General features: G+C 36.2%; 2 protein-coding genes across 2 annotated transcripts; one reads left to right on the top strand and one right to left on the bottom strand.

Moving 5' to 3' along the window:
• Positions 1-135: 135 nt before the first annotated feature.
• Positions 136-7,112, top strand: LOC112569983 (dr1-associated corepressor-like). Its single transcript, XM_025248113.1, has 7 exons — positions 136-313; positions 512-584; positions 962-1,055; positions 1,671-1,832; positions 3,456-3,549; positions 3,970-4,139; positions 4,937-7,112. The coding sequence occupies exons 1-7, from the start codon at positions 272-274 to the stop codon at positions 5,052-5,054; spliced, it is 753 nt and encodes a 250-aa protein (XP_025103898.1). The 5' UTR covers positions 136-271; the 3' UTR covers positions 5,055-7,112.
• An 84-nt stretch (positions 7,113-7,196) lies between these two features.
• LOC112569980 (ankyrin-3-like) lies at positions 7,197-16,162 on the bottom strand. Its single transcript, XM_025248111.1, has 6 exons — positions 16,011-16,162; positions 14,222-14,383; positions 13,830-14,101; positions 9,698-9,948; positions 9,113-9,315; positions 7,197-8,897 (listed from the first exon to the last, which is right to left on the bottom strand). The coding sequence occupies exons 1-6, from the start codon at positions 16,021-16,023 to the stop codon at positions 7,984-7,986; spliced, it is 1,815 nt and encodes a 604-aa protein (XP_025103896.1). The 5' UTR covers positions 16,024-16,162; the 3' UTR covers positions 7,197-7,983.
• Positions 16,163-16,165: the final 3 nt, after the last annotated feature.

Here is a 16,165-nt window from a genome sequence, read left to right as displayed (position 1 = left end):
TGCGGTTACCTGGGGAGAAATGGAAGAGTTGATGATGGCAGAGGGACGAAAGGCTGACTAACAGGATGCGTTTGAAGACATTTTTTAATGGATAATAAAATTAACTGACATTTCGGCATTTGGCCATAAATATTAGCCAAGAATATTTTAAACCCATTTCTTTTGAGAAATATGAAACAAAACAATCACTGCCCAGATAGAGCAGTTCTGCCTTGTTGACGCTTCCTCTTCCTGCATGAGAAGAGAAACGGTCGCTCGCGAACTTTGAGACATGCCGAGTAAAAAGAAGAAGTATAACGCCAGATTTCCACCGGTACGGATATTTATTTATAGTAGCAACTGTAACTGTAATTATGAGCTAATGCATAACTTTCGTAATTTAGGATCTACATTGGAAATCCTTCGTTACAATCTATCGAAAGCTTCACTTTCCATTCCACTTCCATTATAAATAATTTCTTACAAAGTACGTAATCATTGTTGTCCATTGGGGGCATTTTATTTATTACAGGCACGCATAAAGAAGATCATGCAAACAGATGAGGAAGTTGGAAAAGTTGCAGCAACAGTACCTGTAATAATATGTATCCTTAATTTAGTGTTTGAAAAAAGAATATCGAGGCACTTTTTTTTTTACATTTGTAAAAGTTTTAGTCTTCCTTTTACCAGAACTCATTACGATGTATTTTTGTTGTAGAAGTCGTTGCATATGCGTGCATGTGTTCATCATTTGTAAATCTGTGCTTACAGTGACTTTTATTGTTTACTTGTTTATACCGAACATGTTTATGTGATGAATATGCTGCCAGAAGCCCGTTAATATAATTAAAAACTGACTGCGTACTTTGACAAATTTCTATAGAGAATAAGCATGTGTTAATTAAACTGTAGCTGCCTGTTAGTGCCATCCATAAATCATACATTTTCTTGACGCTAGCTTTTGCACCTTAACTCATAATAGCTAGGGCACTGGAGTTGTTTATAGAATCTCTAATAGTACAGGCGAGTCAGACAACATTGTCAAAAAAAGCAAGGACTTTGTCTGCATCACATCTGTGAGTAATGTATGTGTATATTAAAATTTGCCTTGTGAAACATGTGAGTAATGTTTGTGTTTAGGAGCTTAATGATTCCTAAGATGTATCTGTTTTATTAAATCATAATTTTCTGAAATCAGACACAGAACATGTCATTATGTATCAAGACTTAAAAAAAGTTCTTATATAGTTAGTACAATACAATACAACTTTATTGATCCCCAGGGACAATTTAAAATAATGCTCGTACTAGCAATAATATAACTTATACATGATTTTAAAGAGATAATATAAATGTACATATCAAAATATTGTGTCTCTCTCTCTCACACACATACATTCTCTCTCCCACATGTACACACATTCCTAACAGCAGATACGGTGGGTGACCACAAACCACCCCAGACTAGTACAAGATCATGGCCAGTAGAGTTTATCAAGTGAACAGCACGTGGAATAAATGAGTTGCGATGACAATTGATTATGTGTGTTGGATGAATCATTCTTGATTATGATTAAAGTCCTTTTTTTAAAAACTGCATAACTGATCTTAACTGAGAACTTTTGAAGTTTGATTTGAAAGTAAGTGCCGTTACCAGATGTTAATTTTCTCATTGAATGTATATTTCACAGTAAGCAAACAATACAGTCTGAGAAGAAGTATGACTTTCTACATGAGCTGGTTGCCAATATTCCTGATCACCAGACAGAGGAAGATGGTGGTAGTGAGTGTACATCAGTGATAGAAAATCAAGATAAATCAAATCAGAGTGCAGTCAAACGACCACGTGGAAGGTATATGCAAGTTTCAGTCAGTTTAACTCTTCATTCACATCGCAGTCAGTTTTAACTGTTCCCGCGCACACACCTGGCGTGTAATGGTTAGATTTAACTATTGCATTAAAAAAGTTTTTTTTTTTACACATTTACAGCGGCTTATTTAATACAAAAATTAATTACGATAGCTTGGGCATTTCTGAACACAGTTACTTCCCTTTCAATGGGAGGGGAAGTCTGTTGAACAAAAATATCGTTAATTTCCCAGAGTACCCATTCTTTTCCACTAGAAAAATGACAAGACGATACATGAGAAGTGTGTGACTTGTTGCTCGGATTTTCAGAATTCTGGCATCATTTGTGAATTTCTAAGGACAAGAACAATGTGTGTGTATTTCTTCTTGGTTCTCAAACATCAAACTCTGGTTCCTATAAGTCTAACTTCTTGTTAGATGACATAACCTGTGTAAACACGTGCTTGAAAAACTTTACTTCATCTACCCGATTCTGTGTGGATTACAATGAAAGTGAGTTCTCAAGCAAGTTTCAGTTAGATTGTTCCATTTTCTACACGTTTCGAGCTATCATTATAAGTTTGAATTATTCTTCTACCTCCTTCAGTTATTTTTTTAAATAATTTTTTGGAAAAGGGAAAAATCTTGCATCCCAGTGGGTCAAACTGCCTCTAGCTTAGCCGTCTTCAATGAGTTAATAAACTATTGAACTGGTGGCAGTCTTGGTAGATTATCTTATTTAGGATGTGCATATATTTCTGAAAGTGGGATTCACATAGGAATTTGTTAGCATTAGGGATGTCAGTTACTCCTTTTAAGTTTGAAATAGTAATTTGATAAGTATTTTTGTCAAGAAGTGACAGCTGCTCATTTGTGATAGTCATATAGAATTAAAGATATTTCATCTTGTATAATTTTGTGCAGAGTGGAGAATCAATTTTAGCCTTACTATAACCAGTGTCGATGCTTTTGAAATTCTTGGCAGCAATAACAAGCACAGTAATCTCTTGCTATACCATGGCTTCACTGTATCATGTTATTTTAAGAAAAATATATAATTTTGTGTCGCAGAGTTTTTGCTATATTGCGAGATTTTGTGATTTTAATGATTTTTGCCTACAAATTTAAACAATATAAAAAAAGGTAAAAAAAAGTTAATTCAAAAATATTACAAGGATATTAAATCGAAATAAAATACAGTATATACAGGTATTTCATCAGCAAATGAATATCATACTGAACGCAATAGAAACACTTATAAAGTGTTTATAAAAGTGTGGGAAAGGTTAATAAGAGAGTGGGAAAGCTTTACAGGAGAGTAGGATGTAATTTATAAAGCCTTAAAATATGCATACATAAAAATAATAAAGTAAATGTAACACCACTACTTCACGGATTTTCGCCTATAGTGGGGGTCTCTGGAATGCAATAGGTGAGGGATTACTGTAGCTTCATTATTTAGAGCATAAGGAACTAATGCAGTAGGTTTTCCAAACTTTATATAGCTTGGGAAAAGTTTAAGGCACATTTTTGAAACTTCAGGAAACATTAGTATCTTTCATTTGTTGGTTCTGAACTGGCTCTCTCTCCTTGTTGTATAGTGCTAGTGTGTTTGCTTTGGTTGCAGACCCAGGAAACCCAGAGACCCCTCTGGAGCTGTGCAGAAGAAAGAAAGAAAAAGAAAACAAGCCAAAATGGAGTCTTCGGAAGATTCAGATTCGGTAAGGAGGACAGGTTCAGGTGTACAAGACTGTTAAAAGAAGAATCATGCCTGTTTTTTAGAATTAACTTTTTCAAGCCAGGTAATGCAATTAAACCACAAAAATGTTGATGAACTGCTTTTTAGTAAACAGCTGCTAATGTTTTTCATGACATTTATTCAACTGTTTTTAAATTTCTGATCATCTTTTTCTTTATTATTCAGTCTTGTATTTATTACTTATTATTTTGCACTGTCGTTTGCATGTTGGTGTTTATTCTCTTCTCCCCATTTTCCTGTGTTAAGAGCCTTGCATTGATATCTAGGAAAGGAGCCTTTGCCAGTGATTTCTTACCATAATGTAAACACTTCACATTGACATGCCATTTTCACATTATCGGTGGATTATAGCTGACTGCTAGTAATGTGAGTTACTTAACAGGATGCCTCAGAAGAAACAGATGATGCAGTGGAAGATTCAGAAGGCGAGGGTGAAGCCAGCTGTAGTGGCAACAATTTTTCCAGCATCCCGTCCACGTCTTCAGGGCTGTTGCTAATGCCACCTCCTACACCTTCTGTACCTCCTGTTCCCTTGTACTCTGGGATGACTGTGTAAGTTTAGCAGCGTGAATGCAGTATGTCTTTGAGCAGACATTATCACAAGATAGAATAATGGATTCTGAGAATTGCAGAACTGTAAATCTGAAATCTTAAACTGCAACAAACCTACCATGAAGCTGAATGACTAAAAATCAATAGCCATTACTTTGTTGCGCCATGTAGATGTCCACCATTTGTCTTTTTGTAATGTACCTCCTGAATTCTGTCTGTGTTAGTGTGTGTGTGCACATGTATGTTGTGGGGTACATGCATGCATGTGAGAAGAGAGGTGATTTTTCCTATTTTTGGAAAGCATGTAGAACTTGCTTTAAAGTGCAGCACTTTATAAATTTATTAATATTCTCAAAATGATTTAATTTTTATTGTAAAGTCCATGTAACTTGTCATGAAAACAACAAGACAGTCTATTATTGGTTTCTGCCATTATTTCTCTTGGTGTGTGACTGTTGGTTATTTAGACAGCTGTTGTCTTCTTGTACTTGCCACAGTTTATTGAAATGCTGTTGAATTTAGTAGTAATTTGGACAAGGGGATGCATCCTTTGTCTAAATCTCAGTAGAGTTACATTTCTGGTTTAGAGGTAAAACTATGATCACAAACATGCTTATGAATATCTCTGTCAAGTGCAAAAGTGATTACATTGGGTTACTTGCTAGCTGCATTATAACTTTAGACAGGTTTAGCAAGCAGTAATGTTGCATTGATGGATTGCTACTGGGGACTGTTACAACTTTTCCTGTCAGGTATCCAGCTGGAGGTGTTGCTTATTTAGGTCTTTCTGATGGCAGATCTCCACCTGTTTCTTGGTCCCTTCAAGCACCTGGGCCTGTAGGATTTTCACAGATGCCTGTTCCAGTGATGAGAGCGGGTCTTCGGACGGCAGAAGATGATGATTATGACACATGATGACTTGAACGTGGCTTTGTAATGTTGCAGTATGAGTGTGTGGGTGGCTGATGAATGCAAAGAAATGTAAAAGAGGTTAGTTGGTGATGACACATTTATTTTACGGTTGGGTGGAGTAATGGGGGGTGGAGAAGAAGAGACATCCTTGGAAGGCAAATTCTGAGGATGATTCCTGTCAATAATTCAACATATTGCTGACTCCCATTGGCTGTACCAGTTGTATTGATACCTCTTGGTGCACAATGTACATTGGGTGGGGAGGAGTTTTTAATGGTCTTTTTCTCAGGTCTCCTCAAGTTTCTTGCATTTGGTTGATGTGTGAGATGTATTGAATTTGTTCCTGTTTACCTTTTTGGTGTAGATGACAAGAGTTCAGCATCAATTCTTAAGGAGGGACATGACATTACTGGGTGACTGACTTTTTGGTGCAATGCTTTGGGCCTGTTCTGTTGCGTATAGATAGGCCATGTTAAGAATAATGAAAGAGAAATTTTCTTAGCTCTGTCTTTACTGGTTAGGGAGTTATTTAAGTTGGAATGTGACAAAAGGTAAAACTGAGAAAAGTGGAAAAGAAATGAGTAAGTCTTTCTTTGTAGAAAGGTAGTGTAAGAAAAACCAGGAAAACGAAAAATGTGATTGCAAGTTAGTCAAGTTTGCATTCTTTAGATAAATAAAATTCAGCCCTTTCTAAATGTGGGATCCATGACTTATTTACTCTTGATGTAGTCAAAGTTCAAGTCTCGGGAAATGAAAAAAAAAATGCTAAAAATATTTTTGAAGATATTTTAAACTAAATAAAGCACAGAAAAGGTATTCTAGATTCAGAATGTATAATAGTCTCCTAGCTGTAATTTTTGTCAAAATACACTACTGTGTGCCTCCTTCAGCATTTGCAGAACTCTTTATAGCTGCGTATTTGTGTTATCAAACAAGTGTCAGTACTGCTGAAGTTCTAGTAAAGACTAATGGGATTGTTTATTGCTCTTGTCTAAGGATATGCAGGTAGAATGTGGTGTACTGAAGTGTGTGTATGATATATCACATTTAGCTTATTTGAGCTGCTGCCTCTTGGAGAAACAAGTTTTTTCTTTGTGATGTTTTTAAAAACAAAAACCTGTCCACTTTCATTTCAGTGGTGATGTGATTGTTTAAAGTTTAACATTTCTTTGTAGCATTAAAAAAAGTCACAGAATGCTCAGAAGATTGCTATGATGAAATTTTAATGCAGTGCTTTGCTCCATCTTAGATCATTTAAAACAAAAGTTTGTATTGGCATAAAAGAAGTGGAATTCTTTATATTGTCATCTCTAGGTCTGGATTTGTCTTTGTATTGGTTTAGGGTGCAGTCTTTCAGCCTTAGAAAAAAAATAAAACAAACCCAAATTTGTAATTTTACTCTCACCAATTTTTGCTAGTTCGTTGTTTTGACTTGTTGACATTTTCTCCTACCCTGTGATCCTGATATGCATCATAGCACTTTGTCATCTTCTCAAGCATGTTGCAAGTGCAATGCAGAATTATTTCATGTGCCCAGTGTTTATTACAGCAGCATTTTCCTAAAAGTTTTTAGCTACCCAGGGATCCTAACAATTGCCACAGCAATAGTTTTTTGATCTGTTTCTGATTTCCTAAGCATCCTCCCAGTGCAATGTTATACTCAGAAATTTTATTTGTAAAAGTAAAGATTCGAAAAAAGTGCCTTGAAGGCATGTCATTTTCTTTTCTTTTGCATCCCAAATTGCTAGGGCATATTTCTGTAAAAGCCAAACAAGTGAGTGTGCATAGAAGTGTCCAACTACCCTGCTTCCCCTACTCCCAACAGATGCAGTGAAACACAAGGGTCATGGTAAAAAATGCAGACATTTGAACCACATCAACCACAGTTTAATGTATGATTTGTATTTGAGAATACACGCAGCATTTTAGGATCTGCTGATACGGCGACCAAGTAGGTTGAGAAGGGATATTTGTATATGACGATACATGAGAATGTTTATGGTAATATGATTTTATGTTAATGAATCTGCCATCAGTTGAATAAAAAAAAATCTCATTTTATTGGTTTTAACTATTATGACATTTTTTGTTGTGTTGAAGAGTAAGCAAGAGTAGTTTTCAAACAAACACTCGAAATTTAGGAAGTGTTGTGAAAAGGGATCATTTATTTCTTTTTTTTTTTTTTAGATAAAGGCATTTATAAAAAGACTTTTTCCTTTTTAAAGAAAAAAACTGGATAGTTAACAGAACATACACTGCTGATTGCCTGGAGAGAAGCAACCAATGACCAGCCAAAAAGAAGGCAGGGTATATTTGACCCACTCAACATCTGCTTTAAATGTGCCTTTTACTTAAACCTTTTTCATTTTATTTGTTTGAGCCCAGTTGCATGCAAGGACATTGCTAATGTAATATGAGCAACGCATTGGGGGGATGGGGGGAGGGAAAATTTAAGAGCCAGTTATGACTGGCAAGGCAATCATAAGAAGTGGGAAAAGATTTCAGGAAACAGATTTGTAAGAGTTGGCAAAATTTGTGCAAATGTTTGTGAAAGATTGTGTATGACCATCATTTGATTCATTTGATTCACATGAGGTCATGCAAAACCTTTAAATACATATTAAGTTAAACTTTTAAGACTGGGAAATGGCACACTCAGCAATAAAGTATGGCAAAGATGGAAACAATGTGCAAATGCGGTCGGTATACATGTGCTCCTACCCTCACTCCTCAGTAAAATATCATGTTGCTGATATCAGCATAAAATTTACAGCAGTCCAACATCACAGATTCAGGGATTAAGCACATGTAGGCATGCCTTAATATATAAATAAATTTTACCCTTTAAAAAATTACGTAACTTACTGTTTTAGATTATGGTTGTAGTCTCAAATGCAGTTTGTTTTTCAAATAAAGATTTCAAATAAATGTCTTACATCATGTCTGTCAGTGTGATATAGTTCCTGAGAAACCGTGGAATTTCAAGTCTCCGAACCAAGTCATGAATCTGTCGACCTCCCTGCTTGCGGAAGAAGTTTCGGCAGAGGGAAAGAAGACGCATAGGTGTTTTGTGGTGGAAGGAGAGAATATTTTTCAAATTCTCATCTTCATTTGACTTCCCAGGAAAGTGACCAGAGCCAATCCAGGTCTCCCTGGTGACATCATAGCCTGCTGTCAGCAGCAGAAACACCGTTTCCTGATCTCCCCCATTGGCAGCTACCCACATGGGTGTACGAGGGGTATCAAAAACTGTCACAACATCTATGGCTTGTGCATGCTGCTCTATACCCACACTGGCATCGTTAAGAGTAACATTCTGCTTCAGTAGCTCTCGGATGACCCCATGATGCTGGCGATAGACTGCATTCCATAGTGGGGATACATTAAGGCGGTTGTGGACATCCGGATCTGCTCCATGCTCTAGCAGTTCCTCCACAATTTCCTGATTGCCATTGAAGGCTGCATAGTGAAGAGCAGTGTCTAAGTCTTTGTCTGCATTGTTTACATTGCAGCCTCTCTGCAGCAGAATGTTTACAATAAGATGGTGGTTGCCATGGGCAGCCAGGGAAAGTGGAGTATTGCGGTCTCGAGTCTGGGCATCTGGGTGGGCCCCTGACTGCAACAGGATGTGCAGGCATTTCATAAGGCCATTCCAAGCAGCCACATGAACAGCTGAGTAGTCCTGTGTGTTGGCCTGGTGCACATTGGCCCCTCTTTCCAGGAGCAAACGAAGTATGCTGCTGTAGTCTGAATATGCTGCAAGCATTATTGCTGGAAAGCCATCGTCAGAAACATCATCAGGGTTGGCACCTGCATCCAGAAGTATCTCTGTGACTGCATAGCTGCCTAGAAAAAAAAAATATCACAAGTTAGAAAAAAATGTCTTGTGCTCTTACAATAGGAAGGCTAGCCCTGTATGTAATGCAATACAATGATAAATGATAAATCAGCTTTAATACCCTGCTTCAATACACTGACTACTTGAAGAATTATGTAACACATATGTAAGACTGTGAAAAAGGACAAAGATCTACATTTTGCTTTGTATGACTTGTCCTTACCATTGCTCACAGCCATGAGGAGTGGAGTTTCTCCCATGTTGCTGCGCAGGTTTAAGCTGGCTCCATACTTAAGGAGCATCCTGGTAATGTTTTTGTCACCATAACTGACTGCAAACATGAGACCAGTGTGACCCCGACTGTCTTGTGCATCTGGGTAAGCGCCTGCTTGAAGAATTCGCTCCAGGAGTTTTTCATGACCCATTCTGAAATCACCAGGAAATGTTAGTACCAACATGTGATTCTGGTGTTCTTGCACACATTGCTCTATTAAAAGAACTTGCTCCCTATTTCTCTTTATTCCTGTCAGGTGCTTTTTAGTGAGCTGGCAAACTTGTGTATCGACAATTATCTTATAGAATTGTCATGCTGGGTGAGAACCATAAATGTTTGGCTCAACTTCATAAACTGATCTGCCTGACTTTAACAGACTCACTTTAAGAACTGAATGATACTATTAACTTCACCAGAAACACTATATAACTAAATTGCAATTCATAATTTTAGTATTTTTCAAGAATTGTATGCCTAAAAAAACGACCATTGTGCTGTTCAAATGTTTCAATAGGTTTTGATGAAACTGCTTACCTTGCAGCAATGATAACTGCAGCTTCCTGCCTAAAGTTTCGAATATTTAAATCCAGTGATGGCACAGCAAGAAGTTGATCAACAAAGTGCATCTTTCGAGTAAACATGGCCTCCATAAGAGGGGTTACCAACTCTGCCTTTGACTGGGTGTTGACATTGATGTTGGGGTCTGCCAAAAGTGCTGTGACAATATCAACCCGGTTGGTGCAAATAGCCAGAAACAGTGGAGTATAGTTGTAGATGTTTGTACCCTGCAAAATTGTAGAACATTTCCCTTAGTATTATTTTTTATATTTATTAAGAAACTAATCCCTTAAGAATAATTGTTTATATGTCATTCAGGATACTAGGTTATCGTGATTGCTAATAGTCATTTTTGAGTTTATATTTCTGAGTTATCTCTAACATGCGCACATGACCCTATCCCATGTACATATATGAATATACTTAGCAAAGTTTGATCTGTTAATCTCCTTATGTAATATAATGAAGAGTAAATTTTCAGTAATCAAGGGTGTTTTAAGGGGTCTTCATATATACTGGACTGATTAGGTCAAGAATGGGTCGTTTTAAGTCATGTGATACACATGTTAGCAACGAGGTACTGTCTGCCATCCAGTAACCCTCGCGGTTTGTTGCCTCGCCACGTCTGATTTAGTGACTACAAGCTATCTTGTCAGCAGATGAGTTTGTGGAGCAGTAAAATGTGATCAATATTTTTCTTGGTGCGCAATATTCTCTGCTAGCAAAACAAGTGAAATAATGTACCATTTGTTTGCAGTTGATTATGGCTAAGATACCTTTAATCAGAAAACATAGCTGGTAGAAGCACGTTTACATTTCACTAGAATAACACTTGCTTTGATGTTTTGTCACCACTGTAGAAAATGAAGTTTATACTTTCTACAGACTTCATAATTATCTTAATGTATTCTTGTTGTGATGTGTTTGTATACATGATGACTGAAGAGTCAATATTTGTATATTAATAGTATATAGTGACATGTAAAATATGAACACTAGATACAGAGACGATACCAATGTGTTGTAAATAATTGTTTTTATTGTTTTATAAACTTATGCATGTTGAAATACATATTTATTAAACCTTTTTAGGAAATGTTTGTGTCTGCTGACAGAACATATCTTTACATAAAACATCATTACAGACTAAGAAAGAACATGTTGAAATCTCAATTTAAATAACATTACTGATATGGATTACTAAAGAGGTCTATTGGTCAGGAAATCTAAAATCCACAAAGAAGTTCTAGCATCAATATTGCACTGTGTGTCATGCCAATAAGCCAACAACAGATATCTTGATCAGCAACATATAAAACATGAATCTTCAGTAATGAACAAATTCAATACTATTCAGACTGTTTAGCATCAACTTACCAATCAATTTATCTGATCAGTTGGACATGATCATGCTATTATCAATAAAGCATGAAAGAAAAAAAAAGTACAATAGGCTAATTTTACTTATTTCTGAGAATAACAACTCTGGTGATGGAGTTGGCATCACACAGGTGTCATGACAGAGATTTTGGGGGAGAAGTAGTAATAAACAAATCAACATATGAGTGTTCATGTCATTTGTGTCTCAGCAGTGTAGCATAACAATATTTATAAAAGATCCTGCCGTTTACCTCTTTTAAAAATTTAGAGAGCATGTCAAGATTTTTATTGAAAAGAAAACAACAAAAATCAGTATCCTATCTCTACAGTATATACAGTGTTCCCTCGTTTATCGCGGGGGATCGGTGCTATGATCAGCATAAACGAATTTCCGCGAAGTAGGGACATACATGCAATAATAATATATACATGTAAAACATATCATGTGTGTGTAAAGTAATATATTAATCATGGTATTAATACAGTGAGAAACCCAAAAAACTGATGCGAACTGGCTGCGAGATGGGAGATAACAATCATGGCTCGTCATTACGCATAGCAATGGATTTCTGTTACAGGTATTTTAATAGAAATACTCGTCTATCGATCGATACTTCACTCAAAAAAAAAAACCGCGAAGTAGTCCGATATATAAACCGCGAAGTAGCGAGGGAACACTGTATACACAGATTGCATGCATTCACTCTGAAAATAAATGCAGACTCCAAACTCAAGAAAAACTGTACTATGACTACTCACTTTTTACACTTCAGCAAAAAAGCTGAACTATTTTGTATATGGCTCGATTATCATCATCAGGTCAATGGGAACTTGAGCAAAATGCAATTTTTCCACAAAGCCTAGAACTCTCTCAACATGAATTCATACAGAGGCTATTTTTCTCATGTTTTCAACTTGAAAGGGATGTAGCTGTTTTTTTACCCCCATAGGTAAAATCTGGAATGATTAATTTAGCTTGGTAAAAAAGAACTTCATCTTCAATGTTAAAACCTCTGGTAACAAGCTGAACAACAAAAAGAAATATTTTCAATGATGTGTATGCCCTACCACCAAATGCATCTGAAATGTAGCTGATTGACCTTTGTGGTATGATCCAAATAAGATACCAGACAGAATGATATATTTTGTAGCTGGAATAAAACCGCTCTTCAATTCATAACATAAAGTCCATTACCGCTAAAGAGGTAAGTCCTAGAATGAAACTTTAGCTTCATCTTCAACATATAACCCTCTTTCATAAATAGAATAATGCTGTCTGTTTCTAACAGAATCCTGAACTCTGGTCTCCAATCTTGCATTATTTCATCTATATTTTGACCAGTCAAATCTGTCCAAGTTTCCTGAACATTTGAGCATGAATCTTCTATACAGCCATGCTTGATGTATGCTTTCTTTGCTGTCATGTTCACCATCCTGATATATACTTTCTTCATATGTACCTCAGTGGCCAAAAAATCATGTTCACACAATTTTTCTTCCTGGCTTGTCTCACTGCTGCTTGGTGTTTGTTTCTTGCTGACAGTATGCGGAGTAGGGATAGATGTAAGCCTCAAATACCTTTTCAAAATCTCAGCTTTGCAGCAAGCACTTAATCGCTCATGTCCCAAATGATAAGAGGGAAGCCAGGAAGGGCTGTTCAGGAAATTGACATAGGTTTGCTTTCCTAGACACAAGAATAAAACAACCCATGAAATACATCTTTGTGACACTGATTACTTTTAAAAAATCAGCACTGATAAAAAATAAACCAAATACATGTCTAAAGGAGGAGGAAGAAGCAGAAATAATGTTTTCAATGCTCTATCTATGTCTATAGTTTATTTATCATCATAGTCATGCATGATGTAAGTCTTGTTTTGTTGACACCATCACTAATCAACATTGACGAAAATATTTTTTGTAATGTGTAAAACATACAGAACAATGTTACATACTTTATTAATTTGGAAAAAGTCTGGTTTCTTACCGTCAACAAAGTGTTTTGAACACACTATTGATTTGTTCCCCTTCTCTTCTGTTGTAATATCTTTTCTGTAAATGGCTACCTTCCACAGCAGATGACGTTGTTCTTCTATAAGTTTTCTTGCTTTGTCACCTTGGTTAAAAATAATTCTGGGCATCCTATGAAAAGATACATTTAGAGAAACATTTTGTTTACCATCAGATTTGTTTCTGCATCCTCTTATACCACAGACGACCATGATAATTGATCAGTTGCTAGGCACAGCTTTTGCTGGGGAATCGACATGGCCGCTGAAGCAGTCCGCAAAAACTGATTCCGGTAGGTGAAAACGACAAATTCTGCTAAATGTTTAGATGCTTATTTCCAATTTTTAACGCTGAAAAAGAACTTTTCTCTGGGATACAAAAACATAGTACCATTCTTGATTGTGAGGACTCTGCATATTTACAATGTTAAGAAAAATGGCACAGTATATATAACTTTCAAGAGAAACTGCTGCTATTCAATCAAGTCATCACAAATGAATAATGTAGTGGGTGGACAAAGCCAAACATAACAAGAGTTCAAACACAACAAATTACAGTAGAAAGAAGCTGCAGAACTGCAACTTTCAGCACAGCCTTTTTTGTTTTTTGATTGAAACACGTTTGCCTCCCTTTTATTCTTGAATGTTTAAGAGATATATATATATGAAAGCAGGAAAATATTTTAGCCAAAACAATGTGATGGGAAACTTTTGCTCACCTTGTTGACAGAACACCCATGAGCTAGCAAAAACTGTGCAATATTCAGGTGGCCTGCTGCAACTGCTCCATGTAACAGAGTCTTCTTGGCAATCCGTGGGTTGCGTTGTGTACGTGCATCATTGGTGTCTGGGTCTGGATTGTTCTGAAGGCACCGGCACAGGCCTGTGCGAATCTGCCTGAGCATGCGTTCTAGATTCTCGTTCACTGTGTCATCTATGGACGTTGGGTGCTGCTCGAAAAATCGCCCACAGCTACAGCTAAGGGTGTGCTCTACAATAAAAGGAACAAGCAAAGCTATAGTGGCCTGTTCAAGCGATGATGTTAATTTCCGTAACACTTCTTTTGTGTTAAAGAAAGAAATAGCAAAGCCAATAATTCAATGAATCTTACCCATGGTAATGTCATATTCCAGGTATGAAGAATGCTGCTCCAAAAACTGAATGCTGCTATCTGACCCAGAAATGATCATAGCATATAGATCTGCCAGCACATATCTGTCTTGTTCTGTTAAGCCACTAACGGATGCCCCAGTCAATTCTGCTAATCCAACATCTGCACATGCATACAAATGTTAGTAAAACAAAGTTGCTTTCTCATTTATGTACTTACAAATCTGAAGGCACATACACTTGAGTGCTGTCCAAATTTAAAGCTGTACATCGCATGAAATATTTTATATTAAAAACTTCAGGTCATATTAATTTAAAAAACCCATCTCTGTCATAGGTCCATGCTGAGCTATTATGCATAACAATGATACATGGTTACTGGCACCTGGGTGCTATTACAGTCAAGCAAACAATGATGTGTACATCAAACTGAAAATGATAGAAAACATAAAGGACTATTAAACTGATTAAAATGTTAAAAGGTAGGCCAGAATTTTATACTAATATTAGAAAATGGCATGAATAGTCATGCAACAAATGACTAAAAAACACTAGCATGTAATGAAAAGGTTAGACAGGATAGTAATCTTTACAAAAGAGACAATACACTGGCCAAATTCTGGATCACAACTTGGACAGTGCTAACAGTATGTGAAAAGTATATTGAAATTTAGTCCACATGCCAAACTTTGGAACAAATCTTCAAAAACATTTTTTCTTTAAATATCCACAAGCACATACCCAAGCTGATGTTAAGTATGTCACAGGAAAAACAGGTGAAAGATGCAAGTAACACAAATCAAAACAAGGATATTTATTAATCCCAATTACCCAAACAAACATATGAATGTGTTTATGTGAATTTAACAGATAACTAAGATTTCTCTAGTCACTAAGAGACCTGTAAGTATAAACAATGCTATCTGGACATCTTTAAAACAAACTATGAAATAAGATATAAGCATCTACTAAGTGATAGATGCAGTACTTTTTTTTCTTTTTGTTGACGAAAGTCCTTTATGTGAAGACGTATAAACTCAGTGCTTCTCAGCTAAATACTATCTTTGGACCATGTTTCTAATCAGAAATGTGCAAATGATCATACATTTTAAAAGTCATAACAAATGTTTATAAAGTTTATTGATATTCTGTTCCATTTGAAGTTAATAATTTATGAAACTATAAATATACAAAGATAAACAGTTTTTTTTTTAATAGCAAAGTTATAATGATCAGTAAACTATTACCAATAAGATGCACTACAGTTTAAACACACAAACTCTCCATAATTTCACTCTGAACATATGTACATGCACATGGTTTAAAAAAAGAGAAAGGAACATACACTAAGCAAAGAGATATTTATTGCCCTGTAGTGTTTCTCTGCACAGACACAGAATTTTGCTGACCACTTCTTTAACTGTAACGTCGCCTCAGTCCACATGAAAAGCTAGAGTTGCAGTTTGGTTAAAGAAAACTGTTCAAAGTAAACATTTCGGAAAAATCGAAGTGCCTTCCTTCTCTCTCCCCCCCCACTCCCCGTCAGAATGTTTACAGTTTATGATACCTCACAGAATGATCTATTTAAACATCTTACAACTTCACAGTGCTTCGACCACACACTTTACTATACAAACAATCGACATAAACATAAAGACGCAAAAATTCAGGCATCCATACATAACGAACACAACCCACGTTTGATTAGTAAGTAAACAGTTTGCATCGACTACAAGACTGACGAGATTGAGATAGATATTTTCTTCCGAAAATGAAAATTAACTACCTACCCATATCATCCATTCTACTGAATGTTGAGAACTATTTACACATGCAGACTGATGCCGATAGAGGTCGAAGTTATAGGAATCGTTTTTTTTCGGATGAAGGGGACCCAAGTTGGTTTTATTTTGGACTCGTCCAAAACTTATCGACTGTTTCAGCC

This window comes from Pomacea canaliculata, linkage group LG8 (assembly GCF_003073045.1).
Source record: "Pomacea canaliculata isolate SZHN2017 linkage group LG8, ASM307304v1, whole genome shotgun sequence".
Taxonomy (NCBI): domain Eukaryota; kingdom Metazoa; phylum Mollusca; class Gastropoda; order Architaenioglossa; family Ampullariidae; genus Pomacea; species Pomacea canaliculata.
This window is presented reverse-complemented; position numbering and strand designations above follow the sequence as displayed.